At 40.4% G+C, this 24,134-nt stretch overlaps 1 protein-coding gene across 1 annotated transcript; it reads right to left on the bottom strand.

The window, feature by feature from the left end:
• Positions 1–22,372: 22,372 nt before the first annotated feature.
• Positions 22,373–23,401, bottom strand: LOC137465339 (uncharacterized). The gene is made up of 2 exons (XM_068177357.1): positions 23,383–23,401; positions 22,373–22,923 (listed from the first exon to the last, which is right to left on the bottom strand). Exons 1-2 carry the CDS (start codon positions 23,399–23,401, stop codon positions 22,373–22,375), a joined length of 570 nt encoding a protein of 189 aa, XP_068033458.1.
• Between the last annotated feature and the right edge of the window lie 733 nt (positions 23,402–24,134).

Genomic DNA, 24,134 nt, shown 5'->3' with positions numbered 1-24,134 from the left:
CTTTGCTTTTTCTTTTTTTTTTTTTTTTAAGATAACATACTGTGGCCTATAAGGAAATTAAATGTCTATTTAAGCTGATCAAGAATTCAGATCCTAGTCTGGCAAAGACAAAAGAAACGCTGTATTGACTGTAGAAGAAAAACCAGGAAAACAACAACACTTTTTAATATCTTCCAAAGGTTAGTTTAGTATTACAGGACTGTGTAGAAGTTGATAAGAAGCATAAGCTGCCTGGGGCTGGTGTCCTGGGTCCTGCCTGCTGTGTTCTGGTAAGATCTGGTCTTCTGACACCTGGCAGAGGCAGCATTTTCCTATTTCGGCAGGAAACACATCGGCAGTGCTTGGATTATTAACATGTGTTACAATCACAGAAATTTTAAATCAGCTTGAAACAGAGATAAACCAGACACTGACACTGCCAGAACTCAACTCCATGTTGAAGAGCTTTTATTTCTTCTGTTACCTCACAGTTTACCCATATCAACTCCTGGATTCTCATGAACAACACTCTTGGTATCTTTGTATGGTCCATTGCAATTAACAGAGCTCAGAGTGTAGCTGGGAATAATACAGACCACTAATGAAATTATTCTATCTTGTTTGACCAGTAAATACTATTATTTGTTATTCCATTGATACTGTCCAAATACTGTGAAAAAATGTAGTTGATTTCTTTTTTACAAGGTTATAATTTTGGATTACCCTAGAAATTATTCACAGCTCAGAATTTGTTGCAATTTTCTTGTTTACTCATTTCTTCTTTAATATATGGGAAACAAATATTTTACCAAAAAAGTTAAACCATGAAATAGAAAATTACTTTATTTCATTACACATTTTCATAGCTTACCTTAGATAAAATATTTTTATTCTGATTTAGATAACATATTTTATTGAATAACACCATTGTCTAATCTTGTGACATTTACCAAGTAATCAGTAGTGGTAATTGTAAATGAAGAAACATTATCTTGTGGTAAAGCTGATCTCTCAGCAATCATTTAGTTTGGGGAGAAAAGTCTTTGCCAGGCTTGGAGCTTAATCAACTCCATCTGAAGCTACTGCAAATATTTTCAATGAATTAAAAGATGGTTTTACTGAGCCACTTAAGCCCTACAGCAGAAGGTTTGTTAAGCCTTGTAATGATCATTATGGTTATCAAAATTGCAGGTATTGGACCCAATACATAAATACTTTATCTTTGCCTGCATCTCAACAAATAATCTCTCACACAAAAAACATCTCAGAACATTTGTAGATTTTCATTAGCCTGGGGGGGGGGGAAATGTAACCTTCTCAAGGAAGTTAATGTGTGGATATTCTCTTGGTTCTTCTAAAGCAAGCATAAAACCTTAACAAATGAACAAATGCCAAGTACTTGCCATGCTCCCATGGCTTATATATGTGACCCAATTACTTTCTGAAAAGGGCTATCTAAAATAATGAAAATCATCAAGAGGATCCTTATCATATTTACGAGTGACTGGGTAAAGAGAACCACTTTTAAAATATTAACTGTTACATGAAAGTCCAACCAATCCATTTGGAAATTTGCTTACTGCTTTTATGCATATGCAACACTGAATCCTCCACTGACTCTGTGATAGCAGAAATTGTGTCAGCATTTCTCTGATAACAGGCTGGGCATGGAAACCGCATTTGGAAAGGGGAAATTGCACAACATGACTGTTTAGTCAAAGCAAGTAAATGTGTCCAAGTGTAATTCAATTCCTAATGAAAATCTTTTCAGGTACAAAAGCCTGGCTTGGCTGCCCCTTTGGCTGCAGCTCCCAGTGCACAGAGGTGTCTCCACTTCAATTGCTGGCAAAGGACTTACTAATAATGGTTGGAGACTTTTGTATTTGGAAGATGAATAGTATCTCAAAAGCTGAGTCTCAGCCCTGACAAGCAGCAGGACTTTACAGACAGTGCTTTTGATGAGCACACTTGTAAAGGATTTGAAGTGTTTTGCCTGCTCACTGCACTCATTGCAGGTGAGAGAATTCCCACTTTTTCTGGCCAAATGCAGAGGACTGCCTTGATTACAGAAATGCCTACTTACTGCTTTTTCTGCCTCTCTGCAGTCTTCACTTGGAGAGGGACTAAAACTGTATGATGGTTGGTTTGGAGGAACCTGGTTTTTAGATGCTTTTCCCTCTGCCTCCCCCAGCCTGGGGACAGCCCTCAGAGAGGACTCGGAGGATGAGGAGGTGCAGAGCAGCACAGAGCTGATGCTCTCAGGTCAGCCAAAGGCAGTTGCTAACACACAACCAACTGGGAAGGGCATTTCTAAACAGTTTGGCCTTTTGCACCTAAAAAGTCTACCTGGCTTCTGCTATAGACACCCTAATCTCACTTCAGACCTTCTCCTAAATTTCTTTTTGTTTGAAAGAAAAATGCAATGTCTAAGTGAAACCCATGTTGCTGGCTCAGGTAACAATTTCTTTAAACATTTGGTTACATCATGCCTGTCCCTAAAGAAATCTGATTTGTACTCTGGTATTTTTCAGTCTGCCATAGGCATTAGAAGTAAAAGGCAGCCTAAACCTCAGAATGTAACCTAGAACCTTTTGGAAAAGGAGATTTGGATTTATTCCACTGGAATTAGGACAAGAGATATTGAGATCATCTGGACTGCAAAATCAGTCAAAGTTAGGGTGTGTTGAAAACAGTAGTTCAGGCAAGTTTCTTACCATGAATTATTCATGGAACTGGACTATTAAGAAGATTCTGATTCTTTTCTGTAAGACATGTAACTTTAGGGATGAAGTTACAGAGACTTTCAGTGCTTACAATTTCTCAGTGTCCCTCAGACAAGGTTTTCCTTTTAAAGCTTAAGTTCAAGTTCATTATGTTTTTTGAGAATCTGGTGGCTTTTAATACTGTATAAAGGGAAGCTGATGCATTCGTTAATGGTCTTTTACAGCAAGGTAAAATACATGGGTCATGAAGCAAAAAAAAGCATAAGTTTTGATTTCAATTGTATCCTAAAAATGTATGAACTCTCTGGGCTGGGCTAGAACCAAACTGGAAATCTAGGGTGGGATCTGGCCTTAATCTATATGTTTGGCATATGTCCTCTGGGGACTGGCAGGCCATTCCTCCTCTGCTGGCTATGAAGGGCACACGGGCACTAACTTCAGACATTCAAATATCTGAGAGAAGCAAATTTCTGGTTAATTTACAGCAATAGACCTTGAAACCTTTCAGGCAGTGTCTTTATGACTTCCCAATTATGTTTTGTTCTAAAAACAAAGAAAAGTATATAGAAATATACATGGAAGAAAATGTGTTCTGTCTAAAGGCTCATTTCCTGTAACAGGTTATTCCAACTCTACATAAGAACATTTGCTGGTTAATGTATCAATGATAAAAACCTTAACTGGGGATTTTTATTCCTGGCCTCATAAATAGGAAGCCTCATGTGACTGGTAACCAGGCATTCAAAACTTCATTTTGAAGGAGGAGAAGAAGGACAAAATTGTGGTTTTGTTTTTGTTTAGGTTTTTTTTGGTTGTTTGAGTGATTGATTTTTATTATTTTTTAAAAGAAAAATAACAAAAAGAACTGAACATGCATTAAAGACCTCTGTAATGTCTTATGTTGACTCCGAGTGCTTACAAAATTTTGTCCTATATTTGAGAGAGACTTATGCTAAAGGTGGTGCCTGATCCTCATGTATGTAAGCTCTATTGCCAGTCTTTTTCTATGTGAATAGCCTGCTTTGTGAAAAGCAGTTCATCGGTGGTTAACTTTCTTATTTTCTTTGAAAAAGAGCAGATCTGCCAAATTAAACTGAGACCTGCTGAGATAATCACGTTGAACTGCAAGGGGACTGTACCCTTAAAACCCCTCCTGCAGCTAAAGGAGCTGCTCTAGAGTGAGGTGGTGGCTGGCAACCAAAGTGGGGGAGCCCTTAGGAGACCGGGAGGGCCATTAATTTTAGAGCAATTGTGTGATGCTTAGACGGCCTCTAACTCACTCCTGCAGCATGAAACACACGTGCACAATGTTCCCTCATAACCTGCTGTGCTGTGGGCTGCTCACTCAAGCACAACATCACATCATATTGTAGCTATCTGAAATCAATGAGCAGATCCAATCACTAATTTTGAGACTGCTCATCCACCCTATTTTGTCATCAAGCATTGGTTCTGCATTGCCTCCTGGGGGAAGCTTTCATTGCTTTCTGTTTTAGACCTTCAGCTCTAGTACCTGCATTTCGGATCATTTCACCAGAGGAAGATGTTTCTTTGTAAGGTTTCTTTATAAGCTATTAGGAATTGGCATTATTTGAAGCTGTGAAAGGAATATGGAGAGCACGGGTTGTAGATGCTGTCTGCAGTGATTCCCTTGTGGTGTTGAAGGGGTGGTCAGAACAGATAAAAGTGGTCCAGAAACAATGAGCAATTAACTGGGAGGTGCCTTCAGAACTGGAGAGTAAATAGCTGCTCATTTGATTCACTGTGCTTATATTTTTGCATTTTTTTCCTGTGCAGAAGAAAAACAAGTTAACAGTGTTGGTCTTCTGAAGCTATCAAAAGGATCTGGAATAGACTTTTCCACATGTTCCAGGTGAATTACCTTCTGCAGGGAATGATGTGGGGATCAAAGGGCCTCCTCTTCTCCTGTAGTTGTGAAGAGTCAAGGAACAACTGTAAAACCGACAGGACTGACAGGTTAAATCCAAGTTCTCTCCATTCCTGCCATTTCATGAATGCCCAAGGGAGGAGGTGATCTGTCCTGGGCGCCTCTGGCACAGTCAGGCACTGCCTGGTGGGAGCTCTCCATCGATGGGCGTGGAAGGACAGTCTGCACCCCTCACCTCCTCTGGGCTTCTCTCCCGTGGTGCCCTCAGGGCATCCCCAGGGCAGCTGCAGCACAGAAGGCACTGGTGCACTCCATTTTAATCTCCACAATGTGCAAATTCTCTTGAAGGTTTGTGCTTGGCAGGATGTCACTCAGCACCTTGGTTTCAGCACATGGTTCTGCTGCCGTTTCTTTACAGCACAAGCAAACAGTGCCAGCATTTGGATCTTTGCTGTCTTTCTGTACCTTCCCTTTTGATCATTCTGATCATTAGCTTGTACTTGTTGAGATTTTCAACTGTTGTCTCTAATTGCAGCGGTGTAATGATATAATTGTTTGCCAGATCTCTTTTGTTTTAACTCAAATTTATATTCAGTTAACCACAGCTTCTCTCAATTTCTTTTCAGCAAAATCCATTTGTTTAGGCTCGGGCCCAAACTATTTTTTTCTGGAAAAAAAATAATTGAAAAGAAAAGAAATGGAAAAAAATGGAAAAGAAATGGTCCTAGCTGCCTCCTTTTGACAAAGGATAATTGGAAAATAAAAGATTTCTTACTTTACTGAAAGGTATCCAACTCTTTGTGAAAACTCCTTTTGATTTTGATGAATATTGAAGAGACAATTTTTATTCAACTTCATTCATATCCAGTCATTGCTGTTTGTATGAGATACCCACTTGCTTGCAGAGCTCCAAAAGTGGTCATTGTGAGGAAAAGCATTTTTGAAACATAAATTAACTTAATTCTTTTTAGTTATAAGAGAATGTTTAAAATATATTGGTGTTTTCAAATTTTTTTTCTTCCTATTTCCTCTTCCAGTTTTTCCTTTTTGGAAAAAATAAAGATATTTGTATATTTTTCAGTTTTCTCAATTCTGCTATACTAGAAGAACAGGAGGGTTAGGAATTTTTACTTCATGCAGAAAGATTTTTCTTGACAAATCAAGTTTTAATTTGACTTCAGCACCTGTGAAAACCTTGACCAAATTCCCATATAAAGTGTCTGGATCAGATTTTAAAATTTCCCCCAAGAATATATCTTTAATTCATCAATACTCAGGTTTCAAGAAACATAACATCACTTTGCCTACCTTACTTCAAACCAGAAATTTGTGTGCAGACACATGGAAAATATTATTTCCAAAATGACACAGAACTGGAAAAACTTACCATTATTTACTCAGAGAATTTCTTTTTTTGTCTTTAATGGACAACAAATTTTGTTCCCATTACCATTAATTTATACCTGTGTGAGGAAGAAACATAAATGATCCAAAACAAAGCAGAATAAAAGGGGGGATTTGAACAATAGCTAAAAAGACAGCTGAAACCATATAAAACAAATCCAGTTTTTATCTCCTGTAAATCTCTCTCATTCATGCCATACATCACTGGCTATTATCATCCCTTACCACCCTGTGTCCCTTTTGGATTGTGAAGTATGTAGAACTGGAGCCTGTCTTTAAAATTTGGTAGGCTGACATGGATATCAGGAATTCTGTACAAATACGGCCATATGATTACGGCTGCCTCTACCTTCACAGATGTGATGGGTGCTGGTCTCTGGCTTCTGTGTCTACCTTGTGACTTTAGAAACAGCATCCAACAAACACCAACAGTCAAGGAAAACATTTCTCATTCACCTGTCAGGAGTGACCTTGCCAGCTGGACAAATCCAGTTCCATCCAGCAGAGGTATTTGTAGACCCAGAGCAGCTATGAAAATATTATACAGTAAGAAAGTATCCTTATAAATTTTAATTTATATGTATAATAGCGAGTCCTTTGAGTGAAAATGCAAAATGGGCAATTTCAGGTCATGAAGGAGAAAGTCAGTGGTGCTAAATACGTGAAACTGGACTGTGGGAATGTGACCTAATGAACGAATCATAAACCAGACAGACAGATAAGAAGAGATTTTTTTCTCAGAGCTCTGCAAATCACACAACTTAATCTTTGTAAGGGAGGAAAGTGGGGAAGTGTTGCAAATGCTGCCTAATATTTTTCTGAAGCTCATGTCCTCTGCAAAAAACCCTAGTTACCATGCTGAAATGATTAGAGTGATTGTACCATGAAATGGCTTGGATTTGCTCATCTGGCTTCAAGTTCAGAGGAATGACCAACAAGCTGACTTATGTTCTTAACAGTGTAGGCCCAGAAGGGTTCAAGCAGATGTTGCAGGCTTACTCCAGGCAAATACATGAAGTTTTGTGGTTTCTCTTAAGTGTTTGCTAATATCTACCACATTGCAAAGTCAAATGTCCTTTCTCAACAGAGCTGACTATTCATAATACAATACAGATGATTTAATCTGTGGTTAGGACTTTCCATTTCTACTAGAGCTGTGTGAAGTCTGAACTGCTCAAACTTACATTATACTGACATACAAACAAACAAACAAACAAACAAAAAAAGAGAGAAAAAAAGGTCAAAAATCCCTGTCAGTCCCAACCAGACTCTGAGCCCATGCCAGTTCACATATCTGCAGTTGGGTTATGAAGGGTTGCTGTGACGCTGTGCGTGTCCATCTGCTACTGTGACATTGTTTCTTCAAGTCCATAACTGAATGAAAGGGGAGATTTTTTATGTAAGTTTTTGATGCAATTAGAAATAAGTATATTTTCAGAACTAGAAGCACCAGGATCTCAAATGTACTTAATTCTGTTGTTTACATCAAATGTTCATCCACTCTCCTCTCTTATTTGGGACTCATATGAAAAATAAATGTTTAACATTGAAAATATTTGCCATTAATTAACAGGTAAGTTGTTTTAATATGATCATTCTTTCAAAGTTGATTTAAATTCTCTTTGCAGACCTGACCATGTTGTAATCCTGGAGAGATTTTTTTTTTGTTTTGTTTTATTTTGGTTTGTTCCAGGAAAAGGGGTTTATTCAAAAAACGTGACGTTCCTGAAGAACTCAAAGGAATCTCTTTTGATATTAGTGAATGGTTTTGGACAAAAGCATTGGGTGATAAAAGATTTAGAAAATCCAGAACAATTTGTTTTGACATCTTTAAACAAAGACATTTATTTGGTTTTGCTTGAAAAACTGTTTTTTTTTAATAAATGAAGACAGAAGATTGAGAGATTTGAGTTGCACAAACAATATATTTTGTGTTTGAAGAAATACCTCTGCTGACAAAAAATGTATTCTGAGTTTCTCTTGGTTTAGCAAAATAAACAATGGGTTTTGGTTGACTGAAGATTATTTTCTTTTTATTTTTTTCAGTTTGGGCAGAGCATCAAAAAAATCATTAATTTCCTACATAGCACTGCTTCTGAGTAATTCCCAGAACGAGGCAGAACAAAACAAAGTTTATATCTTGGTTGAAACACTGGCCACTTTGAAATCAATGGCAGAATTCCCATTAATTTCATTTGGGGCAGGCTTTTACCTTCATCTTTAACTAACAGCTCAGTTTTCCTTCATTATAGATTGCAGAAGTGAAGGAGATTTCTTTCAGTTCAAATCACTGCTGGTGAATCTGTCCCAAGAGAAACATGCAATACACACTTCTCATTTCTTTCCTAAAAGAACACTGGAAAAAGCTCATTTCACCAACTTTTGTAATGTATATAGGCATTTTCAAATGTATCTTAATGTCTTTGTCTATAGTAAACCCTGTTTAAGAAAATTTTTGACAAGCACTTCCCTTGTGTCTGGATTTTGAAAGGAAAACCTAGAGCATAAAATGGCCCTGTTCTAGTCATTCAGTGGATTGAAACCAGCAGAAGCTGATAGCAAACAGTTTTTCTCAAATGTAATTTTGGTTTGCTTTCCCATGGATCTCTACTTTGCCTTCTGCTGTGAGCTGGCAGCACTATTTAAGAAGACAGAAAAACAATCAAACTCAGAAATCTCCTTTAAATACTAATTTCTTTTTGTAAGCTGTACTTTCTCTCTAATATCCAAAAGCATGGGAAAAAAATGTCTTTGAAAAAGCCTTCCAAGATCTTCAGAGCATGAAGCAAAACAGAGGGCCCTCAAAGTAGGAGCCTGCACCCTGGAGGGCCAGAGCAGCTATGTCCTGCTCCAGGGCAGCCCAGCATCATGCACCTCTAGTTCCTTCTGTTTATTGAGTAAGTGGCGAGTCATAGGAAAAATGCACTTTTCATCCCTGGATGCGAATAAAGCAGCATTAATTGGATCATGGGTTTATTTTTGTGCAGCTCTACAGCTGTGGCCTATCTGAGGGTTTTTGAAAAGTCAGCTATTTTTATGACAGACCTGGGGATGCAGGGACTTTTCTAGGTCTAGCAAGTTATCATATACATCAAGTCACAGTAGCTGAGCATTGATCTTTGGTACTGAAACTCAACTGTGTACTGAGACCGTGGGTGCCTAGTGCTGTGTGTCTTCCTCTCTTACAAAATACAGTTTGGTGAGAAAGCCAAAGTTAATGTGGTCAAAGGGACGTAGTGGGATTCATTTCATCCTAATCTAAACACCTACTGATGGCATGGCATCCCACCCTAGTTTGCAGTGACATTGCTGATGAGATCTTCACTGATGGTCATGAAGGCTGAGACTCTTTGCACTCATCTGGACATTTACTTCTGAGTACTCTCTGAACTTGGGGAAGATTTTTTCATCTTCCTTTTGTCTGCTGGCATTCTCAAAGTTAAAATTTAAATTAGGTGTAGGTATTTTTTTAGTTTTCAATGTTTTCACTATATAACTGTGGTTTTCACCAATTTTCTACTGCAGTCATGGGCATATTATTCAGGTCTTGCCTGTACTGAACTTGGTTTTCCTTTGCTCATGGTAATATGTGTTTATGTTTTTAAGTAAAATCTCTTGCTGCTTGTGATTGGAGATTCCCTGGGGAGGCAAAATTGATAATAGCTTTCACCTTAACCAAATTAGGAGCATACGTTTCTAACACAGTGTTAAAAAAAAAAGGAAGCAAATAAAAATATGCAGAGAGGAAGCAAAATTCTAACTTCACACTGAGTAACAAAGATCCTGAATTTATGAAAACACAAGGACTATGTTCAGGCATCAATCTATAAATGCTAAGGCATAAGACATCCCATAATTAGAGAGAAAACAGTTACAGGAGTGAGTAAAATATTTCTTTAATGTGGCAAATTAAAGTAAGAATTTTAACTTAGTGAGGAGTAATTTGTAAATATATATGTACCTCCTCTACCACATGTTTCCTCCTCCCTTCCTGCTGTAACCAGCCTATCCCTTCTTCCCATTTTCTGCTGTAACAGCAGTCAGGGTTTTCCTTTCACTTGCTCTGGCAGCTGTAGTCCCACCCTCCTCCCGGCACCAAGAGCACACAGTGATGACACACGTCTATTACAAATCATCATTTTCCCTCCTGCCTCCCAGCTACAAATTCCCATCACGGTATACCCCATTTTAAATCTCTTTATTGAGTTTCATCAGCATAAGGCCATTGTTAATACATCTGTTTGAAATAAAAAATAATTTTCCTGTGTCTGCCATGCTCTCTCCACTACAGAGTCACACCCCATCCCAGGTTCCAGCCATGATTAAGCAGCACACATGTTTCAAATAAAAGCTATCTTCTCTTCACACATCCCCCTCCCTCTCACAGCTGTAGATTTCCCTACTGCATTATCCTCATTTGTAACTTTTCTGCCTTGTTTTCAGCCATGCTCCCTCATCAGTGTTTTCCCTGTTACTTAGATTTTCTTATGCATGTGTTTAGCACCTTTCTTTCAAAGAAGAGGCTCAAAAAGTTATATCACTATCACAGTCTTCATTTTATACCAGGAAACTCAGGTCTGCAGAGTTGGAGAAATTTGCTGCTTGCTCCAGAGTAGGTACAGAAGGCTTAGGAATGGCATCTTGGATTCTCTAGTGGTGTAAACTAGAGCTAAAAGTCCACATCTTTGGGCTAATGGGCATTTGACCTTGTGTTGGATTGCTCTCTCTCCCTTCTACACTCTTTGGAGACAGGTGTATTTGGGAAGCATGACTTACCTGTTCTTTATATACAAGATTTACTGTGGGTTATTAAAGCAGTGGGTTTCAGACCTACAGGCACATCCTTTCATCTGTTTTTCAATGACCAGAGATAGTCTTAAATTTGTGGAAGATCAGGGCATGGGCCCATCCTTGCTCCCATCTGCACGGCAGATGGCTTGTGCATGTCCCTGGTTTAACCCAGCAGGGCTCTGGGTTATTACCCTGGCTGCTCGTGGCTCCAACTGCAATTATTCACACCCAAACTGTGTTTCAGTCTATAGTGCAAAAAACTCTCAACACTGAAATACTTTCCCCTTCCTTTGCCTATGCTGCTATGAACATAACCAGAACATGATGGTGCAGGCAGTCCTTACACTTGCTGTATTTATACTGTATCCCAAAACGGGTATTGTCAGCCCCAGCTACTTAAAAATTATGAGTTTGTTCTCCAATGCATTGCCAACACAAAAGAGCTAATTAGCAAGCAGTTGTGCTTGTCTGGCTTCTTGCCTTGAGCCAAGATTTTCAGCTTTCCTCTGTGACTGTAGTATTTAGAGATGTAAATAGAGTTTTATTCCTTTTGTAAATGAATGCTGGAATTCCAGTTTAATCGCCTGTTTTGGGAAGGTGATGTTTTAGGAAGAAATCACACCCTTTGTTGCTGGTCTCACTAAATACTTAGAAATGCTGGGAACATGTTACAAAACTTGCCTCCAAAGGAAAATTTGTGTATATACCAGGTAACATTCCATCAAAGGTAAAAGGTTCTGGCCATCTGTGTCACCTGTTAAATGTCCGTTCCTAAATAACAGCAAAATCAGTGAAAGAAACCATTCAGAGCACTGTGCAATTTTGTTTCTAAAACATTGTTTTAGAAAACATTCACAAGTGGTTCATGTCTTAAATAATTTCTCTATTGTGAAATAAGTATATTTAATTTTAAAACAATTTTCCACAAAAGAAAAAGGACTGTGGAGAGGACAGTCATCTTGAAGTAGATAGCTAGAACCACAGCATCAGAAACATTTTTTCTGACTATATTGGTAGAAATGCCTGTACTTTTCCTGATTTTGCTTTTATTTTATGACCTTCATGGCTGACAAACTCACTAGAATTGAAATATTTAAATATTAAAGAGTTGAATCTAGAGACAATCCATCTGACAGAATAAAAATATCTCAGAGCAACTCAGAAAACCTGTCCAAAAAAAATCGCAATAGTATTTCTACAAAATACTGTATTGGTCCTTTGCAAAAATGTTTGACAATGATGAAGTTATAGAAAAAAAAAAAAAAAGAACCTGAGGGAATGCTTGAATGAAAATATGTCATTTTCTGGTTAAGACTCCAAACCAGAAGGCCACCAAAGGAGTGACATTCAATGTTGAAGCCTGTGTGTGTTTTCACAGAGAGCTTCTGTATCTATTTGATTTCTGTAAATATGATAGGCCACAAAGTGAAAGAATATAGAGAGAGATTTTGGATACAACAAAACCCCTTACTTGGAGAAGTTAAAACTAGATAATGAGGTCAACTTTCATAAAGCAGCAATCTCCAGCCTGTGACATACTGGCCATTTGTTCCCTGTAAGACCATCTTGACATTGTGTGTTTACCAAAGGAGTAGAAAAGTCAGAGCAAGGCTGTAGGGAGAGTAAGGTGAGCTGCACCTCAGCCCAGTATTCTCCAACCCATTGGACAGAAAGCCTGAGTCAGTCCCTGGCAGCTGTGATGAACACCTGGCACCATTAGCACACCTGGACTCGTGTAGATTGCTGGCCTGGAGAAACTGAAACAGATGTTGTTTTTGTGGCATTGACTTGTAAAATAGCAACAACAAACAAAACCCCAAACAAACCAACCAAGTAACAAACAACAGAGCAGCAGTAGGTTCCATCCCTCTTTAAAAGAAAAAGAAAGAAAAAGGGAGAAGGTGCTGTTGGGAAAGTGGAATTTTGCTTCCACACATTATCATTATCATTGTTATTGTTGTTGTTATTATTATTATTATTAGAGTACCTTAAATGTGGGACCTAACTTTTAAACATTCTTCAGCTGGATTTGTCCCCATGGCCTCAAACTGGACACTGAATTGGTCTGAAGCAACAGACCTTGATTTACCTTTCTCATTTCTTCATGCTCTCCTGTTAAATTGACCTAGAATGCTAAAGGGTTTTCTGAGGGAACATTATGATGTAAGAGAGACCAAACTAAAGCCTGAGATTTTTATTTTATTGTTTTTCTTACTTCTGTTAAAAGCCGTTAGACAAAACCAAATGATAGGTGATTTCTACACTGAGGAGTTTACAACAGAAAACTCACTCCTGGATAATTTGTAATTTTCTGAGAGTTGGCCAAGATGAACAGTTAGTCTTAGGTGTAAAATAAGAATTAAGGCAAAGTTAATAATGACTTTTCCCTTTGTTCCTTTAAAGTAGGAAAAACTGTAGTTTTCCTGTTCAGCTTTGCTTTCTGCAGATTCTTGAAGTTCTTTGTGGACACAATGAAGTTGAAAGGAAAATGTGGCTTGAAATGTTACCCTTCCATGTAAAATGTGTATTCCTCTGCATGTGCATTTCCTCAGCTCTGCTTATGAAATCAGTACTCATGAGTGAATTCCTCAGAGCTCTCTTTATAACACTGTAGAAAAGAAAATTGTGGGTTTGGCTCATTTGTTCAAAGAACTGTTAAGTGAGTTGTAGATGCAAGGCCAAATACTTTCCTGACTTGGCCCCCTGCAAGGACAGAAATTTTATTGGGATTGGATCAAAACACAAGTAAGCAAAGCAAGACTTGCAGAAGTTAAAAATTGTCTCCAGCCATCTTTTGTTTTTCACTGCTGGAAGTGATACCTTAGCAGGAACCTGGGATAATACAAGTATACACTCTGACTTCCAAACCCCAGTGGAATTTTCAGGCCTGGTGGTAGAAGTGCTTTATCTCAAATAGCCACTCATATCATTCCCTTGTTGGTTCTGCAACAGAGTTGTGAGAAGCCACTATGTGCAGGCAAGCACGTGTGTGCATCAAGTAGGATGTGTGCTGCAGACTCTGCATTTGGCAGCTATCAATCTTAACAACTTCCTCTTCACAAGCCCAATAAAAGCCTTTTCTTTTGTACTCCCACCATAACTGTCAATGTATTAAAGAGCTATCTATACCTTCAAGCTTCAAGGCATGAATATTTTCATACTGAGCTCTATATTCCCATCCAGTTAGTCCACATACACAACAGGTTTCATGCCTGGTTTATTTTGTTCCTCCAGTGAAGCAGAAATATTCTACAGATTTTTTTCTCACAATTGAGCTGTTCATGTGTGCTACAAAATGTGTGCTTTCTCTCTGGATCTGCTGATCACTAATGAGGGCTGAAGTGTTGCCGAAGCCTTTCTGCACCTAGAATTACCCTACCAACCTGTCTATTTTCTTTGAACTAGTACTCTGCTACCATGCTTTCTTAAAATTGGCTGGTCATTCAAAAATTAGCTGTGGGGACAGAGACACACAGAATATGATCAAACAAGACTTGTTCCCTTGGAAGACTGGACTAAAATGACATCTCAGTATGCTACACATTAATCTTTCTTCCTGCATGGGGTCAGCTATCCTGAGCTAGGATCATTCAAGATATGTGCATACAGCCATTAGCAACAAAGCCACATGGAGGGAACATTTTATTCAATACAATGTGGAATTTCCCAATACTGTTTGGTCTTGTTGCTGTTTGTGCAATGGATCCATTCTACCAGTTTCAAGTCTTTGTGGTCAAAAGCTAGGCAATTCTCACTCAAGCTTGTTACAAGGTGTCCCCAGGCTTCTTCTTTTCAGAAGATTTAATAGGTCTTAGAAATTGCATCACCTTTTTCAATTTTGTTTAAAAGTTAGGCTTCTAATCAAAAGTAACCATTGTTCATTCTATAGTCAGTAAATAAATACTTCCAGGAGAGTCACTTATCCTGAGAAAAAGAAGTAGTGCTAAGAGCAGGCAGTGGTACATTTTCAGACCAGTCAGACTCATCTGTGTCTCTCCAATGGCTGGAGAAAGACAGATAGGCAGATATATGTTGAGATGAAATCTGGACCTGTTGGCTTCACTGGGAATCACTCATAGCCTCTGGAGGTGAAGAGCTGTCCTCAGGTAAAAAAGTCCACATGTTGAACTCCTTGCTGATTGTGTAATGCAGATACATGGCCAGTAGGGACCATGTTATAGCTGTGAAAAATTCCTTTCTGTTTGTGAGACAAATGGGGGTTTAAAAGAGACAGAAACGAGTACATTTTTGTCATGTAGTCTAGTCATTTTTCTCCTAGTAGGAAAATTAGGAAGTTTATGGTATTGCCTTGTTGCTGCTTCATTGCTTCTCTCCAAAACACCACTAGAGATAGGCCAATAACATCTTAAAAGCAGGAATTAGTGTGTCAAAACTGATCTTGCCTTAACTCTCCATATGTTGTTATGCACTGACGAGTGACAAACTGCACAGAAAACACGGTCTCCACATTCTCTGAAAAGGACTGCTGAAATATTTGACAAGCTTCAGTCAAACCAAGCTGTTTTCTTCATCTTGAAGCCAACTTGCCAAACAATCTTTTGACATTTTGTGGTATTTTATGTTGGATTCTTCAGTGTAAGAAGGTGTAAAAAAAGGTCAGTGTTAAGTTGCACCAGACCTCTCTGCTATGTTGCTGTAACAGCATCCCATGCTGGAGTTCTCAGTTTTTCAGCTGCTCATCAGAGCAATTCTCTGTCATAACTGTGTAGTGTCTTAAAGATATGCCAGATATTAGATATGTTTGATACAAGGCAGCACCAGCATAGTGTCTTTTGAATGTATTTACCATGCACATTTTAATACCTCAGCTCTGGTCCAATGGTTCATTTGTTCCAAATACTTTCAAACTACTGTAATGGTTTAGATTTTTTTCTTATTTTTCTGAAGAGTCTGTTTCTTTTCCCTCAAGCATCAACTGGTTCTGTTATATACAGCTTTGTGATCTGATATCTGTTGTGTTCTGAAACACTGTGAGAAATTTCCAAACACTCCTAGAAGCACAGACTAAAGGTCCCGGCTCCTGTCAGTGGGATAAATTATTACTGCGTTCGGTTTATCAAAATTAGGGTTCACGTCTCTGTGTTTTCCATACTCTCTCATTTCCCTTCCCTTCACTATCTACCCTCTTTTGTTCCATGTGGTACCCCAGTAGCTCTCTGCTACAACCTCAGAGGTCTCTCAATGCCACTTGCCTGCCTTTTCCAAAGGTTGCTGACCTTTTCCAGAGGACATAATTCATAACATTTTATAGGGAACAGCTGTTCCTCAAGAGTAAACCAGCTGTCTATCTAGACAGCTAAAATAAACACAGAATAAACCACTTGTCTAGAATAAACCATTGGTTTGTACCTTTGCAAATCACTTTTCTACCACCCAGGACTAGACAAAAGAGAGCTTAGTCTTTCTAGCACATCACTTAATCTCTCCTCTCACAGGACACTTTTACTTCTATTTATTCATTGCATAATTGAAAACAAACATCTTTCACTGCCCATCTCTAAGGTTATAATTTTCTCTCATAATTTTGTGCTTTTTCTCCAAAATAAGGTGAAAAGAATTGCCAGCAAAGCTGTTGAAGTCTAAGCTTCTAAAATTACTTAATATTGCTCCTGCTTCCAAAAAATCCCCATACTATGTTTGATTAGCTTGAATTTAAAAATTGCAGACAGCTTGGACTCAATCTCATCTCTTGCAAACCAGGCAGCCCTTCTGCAAACCCAAACCAGCAAACTCCCTAAACCTTGACTATAGTTGCACAGATAGGAGAAGGTGGCCATGCCGCATTCAACAGAGTGGTGTGAAGATCTTGCTGTCATTACAATTTGCCTGTACCCTGGTGTCTCTCTTGCCCTTTATTCAGTCTTACTTTGGGAAAGGTACTGGTGGCACTGGTTAGGGATTGTCCTTTTCAATCCATATGTACAGCATCCGTCATCACTTGGCCCACAGCTGCAACAGAAGGGCAACTCCATTGTGTGGCTTAGCAGAAATTGGATTAGAAATACAGAGATCCAAATCCCTTTGACCTCTTTTCTGTACAGTAAGTTCTCACCAGATGGTTATCTTTGGTTCTTTTTTTGGCATGAATTCAGGTGGAGCAGGACAAAGAGATGGGTGATGCTAAGACAAAGCCCATAACTGCTTAGCAACAGGAAAAAGAAGAACCTTCTTTTTGTGACCCTGGTTGTTACAGCTACTTTTGGCTTCCTAGAGCTCAATGGAGATGTCTGGTTTTTAAATAAGAAAAGACTTTCATTGATATCATAGGAAGTGTCCTCCAAAGTGTCCCAAAGTTCTCTTTGTTGTAGAAATAGGAACATTGCTTTTGACCACCCTTGTCTCAGCTGCTGCCTCATGGTAAAAACCTCTTATCTCTGCTCTGTCAGACTTCCCAACAAATGCAAAGTGAATTTCCACTCCAGGCAGGATTTCCTATGAAGCTATTGACAAGATCTGTCCACTGTAATTTCTGGGGGAGCTGAAGGGCTTCTCTGAGCTGTCTGTGTCTGTGTGGCCTGGATGCCAGCTAGACTCAGTACAGTTTGAGGCTTCACATGGTAATTCTTCATTGCAGCTTCTACTCCTGTGTTGTCTCCTCCTGTGCTCTTGGATTCTTACCTGCCACAGATTTTGCTCATATTCACTCAGAGCATGTCTCCTTCCCCTCCTCCTCTAGTGCAGAAGACCAAGAGGAGGAAAAACTGGACCATGTGGATAAATGTTTATCTAGTGCATGATACAGTAGGCACACTTCAATGTGCTGAATAAATATCCTGTTGGTTCGCACAGGAATTAGAGAAGTTGTAAATACAGAAGATAATCCTGACCTGCATTACTGCTAATGTGAACACTTTCTCCATCACCATTCATCACTCTGCTGGTAATTCATCAATTAATGGCTATAAAGTTCAGCTTTATAGGTTATTTCAAGGCTTCTTGTCATAACGGTCTCATATGTGAGGATGAGGATTGGAGGATCTGTCTTTTAGGAGACCTTTACTCCAAGAGTTTCTAACATGATTAAACACATTCTGCTATTTGTATGATTGACTTCTTTCAGTTTCCACAAATATTTGAGGAGCTATACAGGAGCATCTTGGGTTCAGACATGACTTCTTCCAATTAAGGAATAATCTGAGCTCTGTTCTATCTTCTCTTCAACACTTTTTGTTACATAGACCACGTCCTGATAGCCCAGAACTCTTCTAAACCCTCTGCTTTAGTTGTTTTCATTGAACATTTGAGGAAGGGTTATGATCAACTCTCCATGAAAATCATGACTATGTCCATTGAATCAAGTCTCTCACAACTTCTTCCAAAATTATTCCATGTATAAGTTAGTGCACTTATTATGTTTCATGACAGAGTAAATAGGGTGTGAACAGAGAGCTTTTGGGGTAACTTTTGTTAACTCTACTGATATATTTCTGACATTTTGGTCTTCAGTTTTAAAAACATGGCGCTGAATTTGCAGGAATGACCACAAGCTTAAAGAAACAGGAGTTTGTCAGAAGTGTGTATATATATTTGATACCCAAAGAGAAAAGAGCCCAATGTGGAATAAAACTATAGTGAATTTACTGCAACTTCCCTCCAATTTCCTAACCAGCTGTGGACTTTTGCATCATTGGGATTTTTCAATAAACATCTTGCTTTTTAACAAGTCATTTGTAAAGAAATACAGTCAGACATTTTTTTTCATCTCTCTTCTGTTCTACTATTGTGTCAAAGTTTGAGGAATAAGCAGAAAGGAAGAAAATAAAGAAGGATTTTTTTTTTTTTTTTTTTTTTTTTTAATTTACTCACCAGCACTTCATTTTTTTGCAGGAAGCAGAACTGGAAAGGAAACCCCTGTGAAACTTGTCAACATCCTAGGGTTCCTCCAGACTCTGGATCAGGATTTGAAGGGCTCTGCTGCACTTCTGCCAAGCTGCCGAAGTGCAAAGGTCACTCTACTTTCCCTTGGGACTCATCTGTTTCCATCACATATACAGACAAGGCAGAGGAGTCTTTCAGCCTCAGACAAATGGCAGGAGGCCTAAGGAACAAAAATGTCAGAAAAAGACAAAACTTGAGGCCTTCTCCAGAAACGGGTGCTCTGGTCTGGAGACACACAGACAGGCAGGCCACATTATCAAAGTGCATCTGGCTGCATGTCTGATAGGGTGTTCATATGGGCCACACTGCTGGATGTGCTGTCTGGCTTATTTGTCTTGGTCTCTTTCTGCTTTGTTCATTGAAGAAACACCTTTTCTCTAGGGAATTCTACGCTTAAGTACTCCTGGCAGCCTGTTCTTACCATGCCCTGGCCTGTGATTGACAGCAGTGTCTAAACAGAGGTAGGTTTATCCCCAGTCATGGGCAGTGCAGTCTTGCATGGATCATAAATAGCTTGGCCAGATATTTCCTGCCTGGAAAAGTGGCAGAACATGCTGAGGTTCTTCTCCCTTCTCCTGAACACAAGAACCAAAATAATTTTTTGACTACCCTGGTGTGTCTATCTGTCTTTTCTTCCCAATATAAATTTTCACAGCGTATGCATGACAATTGTGGGGGTTATCCTGTCCCAAAACTAAGACTTACTGACTATCTTCAAAATATAGAATCATACCATTCTTTAAGGTTCAAAAGACCTTTAAGATCATTCCAACTCCTAACCAGCACTGCCAAGTCCACCACTAAACCATGTCCACTAGTGCCACACCTACATGTCTTTTTAACAGCTCCAGGGACGTTAATTCTGCCACTGCCCTGGGCAACCTGTCCCAGTGCCTGACCATCATAACAGTGAAGATATTATTCCCCATATCTAATATAAACCTCCCCTGGCACAACTTGAAACCATTCTCTTTTGTCCTGTCCCTTGTTACGTGGCAGAAGAGACCGACTCCCACCTGGCTACAGCCTCCTTTCCGGGATTTGTAGAGAGTGACAAGGTCTCCCCTGAGCCTCTTTTTATCCAGGACAAACACCCCCAGCTGCCTCAGCCACTCCTTGTAGGACTTGTGCTCCAGACTCTTCACCAGTTTTGTTGCCATTCTCTGGACGTACTCCAGTGCCTCAATGTCCTTCTTGTAGTGAGGGACCCAGAACTGGACAATGGGATTCAAGGTGTGGCCTCACCAGTGCTGAGTACAGGGGAACAATCACTGCCTTGCTCCTGTATTACTTTTTCTAAAATTGTATTGCTTTTTCCATCAATCTCTCTTTCAGCTCTTATGAAATTCAAGAGTTTTCCCTCATCCTTGTCTGGAAGACCTAGATATAGATCTGTAATGCCAGAACAATTTCCCTGAAAGCACATGCACAGCAAGTCAATAAGCCTGATGTGAGATACCATCACGTGCATCAGATATGACTGCAGAAGCAAAAATGGGATCATGATTTGGCAAAAATTTGTGTGGTCCTCATGATGTCTACTTTCATGGATGATTATATAAATCACAGAGCTATGAATGCCACGTGTTTTTTTTTCTCAATCCTTAGAAAAAGACACTGGATCAACTAATAAAACTTATTTTTATCTTCAATAAACTTTACTCCCTCCTTTATCATGTCCTGCAGCAAAATTTCTTGCTGTTTGAGAAAAAAAGAAAACTGGTTTATTCAAAGGAAGGCCAAAGGCTTTCCATGCAACTTGAATCTCTTATAGTTTAAGTATAGACATAATAAAAGACTGCTGGCACTTCTAAGTTGTGCAAGACTTCTGGCTAATAAAGGGCTCTGGATCTATTCACAATTATTAAATATACCTCTATTAGATCCCCATTTGAAAAATAATACTGAAAAATACCCTGTTCCTCATATCATTAAATTACATCCCTCCACAAAAATACATGCTGACATGATGTCTGTTTGAAATGCATCTGAAACCAGAGAACAATGCTTTTAAGGAGTACTGTTATGTTTGTAGCAGAGTATCTTCTAAAACAAAATTTTCTTAAACATGCTCCAAACCTAGATTACTCTTTACCCAACAACGCCCTCAACAAGAGCCTGGTTCATCACTGGAGTAGGTGCTCTGGAAGCCCCATCCTTAGAGTTTGCAGACGTGGCCTGGATATCATGTCCTGGACAATGTGACAGAGCCCAGAAGTTAGCTTTACTTTGGAGAGGCTACTGGCCTAGTTGATCTCCTGAGATCTTTTCCAATTTTGCTAAGAATTTATAATAACAAAGTTGTAAAATTAGCTTAATTAGTAATTTAAAAATGACTAATGCTAAAAAGTTCTAAAAATTGTAGTTCGTATTTTGAGGGGAGATTTTTTTCTTTGTTTCACAATCCTTTCACTAACCTCTCTTAAGTTTAATTTCTAAGTCATAGGAACAACATATTATCCTTTATGATGCCACAATAAAATATCTGATGGGATGTAGACACATAATGGGGGAGCAGCTGCCATGCTCTGTTGGTCTTGACTAACATCTGTGCTTATCCTCAGACAAGTGGAAATTCCCTAGAGTTCATCAAATATTCAGGGCAAATGCTGATGACAGATCTAACAGTCAGGCAACAGCTTTTCTTTAATTTGGCCCACCTGAGTGTTTTTTTTTAAGACAATTTAAGAGGTAGACACTATGGAATGAGTTGTCTCCTCTTATAGATGTAACCAAACCCTTTCCACCAACAAGGAGAAATTAAATATGGGTAGATGTAAGTAAAATTTAAAAAAAAAAATGTTTACTAATAAGCGAAACAGCCACAGATGAAAAATAACAGTAAATAATCATTAGGTACAGAATTGCTAAATCTCACAGAAAGTCCCCAGGGAAAAAGAGAAACTTTTGAGAGGTGGGCCTGTGGGAACCCCATGCTGTTCAAAAAGGCCTAGTGCAAGGTGCTGCACCTGGGTCAGGGCAATCCCAAGTATGAATACAGGCTGGGCAGAGAATGGACTGAGAGCAGCCTTGAGGAGAAGGACTTGGGGGTGCTGGTGGATGAAGATCAACATGACCTGGTAATGTGCTCTTGGAAGCCCAGAAAGCCAGCTGTGTCCTGGGCTGCATCAAAAGCACTGTGGCCAGCAGGCTGAGAGAGGGGATTTCTACCCCTCTGCTCCTCTCTTGTGAGATCCTGCTGGGGTACCACACCCAGCTCTGGGCTCCCAACATAAGGAATGCAAGGACCTGTTGGAGTGAGTGCAGAGGAGGACTACAAAGATGGTCAGAGGGCTGGAACATGGCTCCAGGGAGATCATAGGGCACTGGTACCAAGGGCGTGTGGTAATTGGACAAAAGGTAATGACTTTAAACTGAAGGAGGATAAGTTTAGATTAGATAATATGAAGAAATTCTTGTCTCAGAGGGTGATGATACAGTGAAACAGATTGCCAGAGATGTTGTGGATGTCCCATCCCTGATAGTGTTCATGGTCAGGAGGGACAGAGATATGAGCAGCCTGGTCTAGTGGAAGATGTCTTTGCCTGTGGCAGGGGAGATTGGAACTGGATGACCTTTGAAGATCCCTTCCAACCCAAACCATTCCATGATTCTGTGACTTGATGGTGCAACACAAACCCCCTCGCTGTCTGGCAGTACTCAGAGCAAATTCCTTAGACCCCTTTGCTCAGGGTGTATCGTCTGGACCCGGTGCACTCAGTTCGGCGCGTTGCAGGGCTGCTCTCGGGGCCCGGCTGAGGAGTGTGGGAATGCGGGGGAGCAGAGGGAGCGGTGTGCGGGGATGTGGGGAGAACGGGGGGTGCGGGGATGGGGGAACAGGAGTGCGGGGATGGGGGAACGGGGGTGCGGGGATGGGGGAACAGGAGTGCGGGGATGGGGGAACGGGGGTGCGGGGATGGGGGAACGGGAGGTGCAGGGATGGGGGAACAGGAGGTGCGGGGATGGGGGAACGGGGGTGCGGGGATGGGGGAACGGGAGGTGCAGGGATGGGGGAACAGGGGGTGCGGGGATGGGGGAACGGGGGTGCGGGGATGGGGGAACAGGAGGTGCGGGGATGGGGGAACGGGGGTGCGGGGATGGGGGAACGGGGGGCGCGGGCCGCGGGGCCGCGCTCTGTGCGGAGCCACGGCGGGGCGCGGTTGCCCGCAGAACGGCGGCTCGTCTCTCCCCCGTCCGCCCCCTCCAAGAGAGACGCATGTGATCCTTTTTTGTTCATTGCTATGGAAACAGAGCAAAGCAAAGGGTAAATATACGGACAATGGCTAAAGACAATTTTAATTTTCATCCCCGCTTAAATGTCACAGGTTTTTAACGCGCCACCGCTGTAACCGGAGCCGGCATCTGCAGCCCGGCGGGCGAGCTGGTCCCCGAAGCCGGAGGAATACAAGTCCTTCATTATTGCCAAGTGGGATCAGAGCACGTAGGTCTGTTTAGACACTGCGAAGCATTGTAAGAGGGCTCTCTTCAGGGACAGCCATAAAAGCCTCCTTCTTCCTCCCGTTAGAAAAGAGCAGCTGTATTCTTCTTACGTGGACCCCGCCGAAGGTTGCCTGGCTCTGCACTGCAAGAGTTTTGGGTCAGGGCAGAAAAGCAAACTTAATTTCAGTCAGAAATGAAGTCAAGTCTGAACAGGGTTTCCCAGTGTAGGGCTGTGCTTTGGGTGGGAGCTGCACTCACCTCTGTGCACGTGGCTCATGGCTCAGGAGAGCTGGTGGGGAAGGTTTCTGAGGTTCTGTTTTGCTTGTCTGACAAATATTTTAGCACTTCTAAACTAATTTTACAGTATAATCCTGAGCAATCTTATAGATCAGGGTATTTCAGGCTATTAATTACCTCTTAATGGCCACTCCCAACACCTTTGACATTAAATTAAAACCATAACCACTGCTTGTTAAACAGGACAGACAGGCCACTTTACAGTGCCAGCACTCCCCGGTTTTGTATCTGGGGCTCAGTCTACTTTTCCCTCTTCAAAACCAGTGACAAAGTGCTCAATCAGTGCTATAAATAAATAGGACTGAATTGGTTATTTTATAGGTACATGAGTGCCTCATTAATTGCTGAGTGTTACAGATGTGAACAGGGTGCTTTAAACTGTTTACCAGCTGGTTCTTGGAAATGAGACTTCCTGGATGACTTTCCTGTTGAGATATGCTGCCCCTCCTTGTAATTCCCATGGTGGTTCCAGCTTCCCGGCAAGACCAAACTCCCATTCACACACAGGATCATTGCTGGCGTTGCCACTGGAGTTTCTAGAAGAGCTCTGGTCAGGCGCCGGGACAATATTGATTGCTCTGTGCAATCTCCCAGCGTGACACACACAGCATCCAGAAATGCGAGCCACGCTGTCTGTGGCAAGGCAAATCCCAGGAGCATGTGGACTGCTCTGCTGCATCTGGAGCTGGGGTGACCTTTCCTGAAAGGACAGA

The sequence above is a fragment of the Anomalospiza imberbis genome, chromosome 1, assembly GCF_031753505.1.
Source record: "Anomalospiza imberbis isolate Cuckoo-Finch-1a 21T00152 chromosome 1, ASM3175350v1, whole genome shotgun sequence".
Taxonomy (NCBI): Eukaryota; Metazoa; Chordata; class Aves; order Passeriformes; family Viduidae; genus Anomalospiza; species Anomalospiza imberbis.
This window is presented reverse-complemented; position numbering and strand designations above follow the sequence as displayed.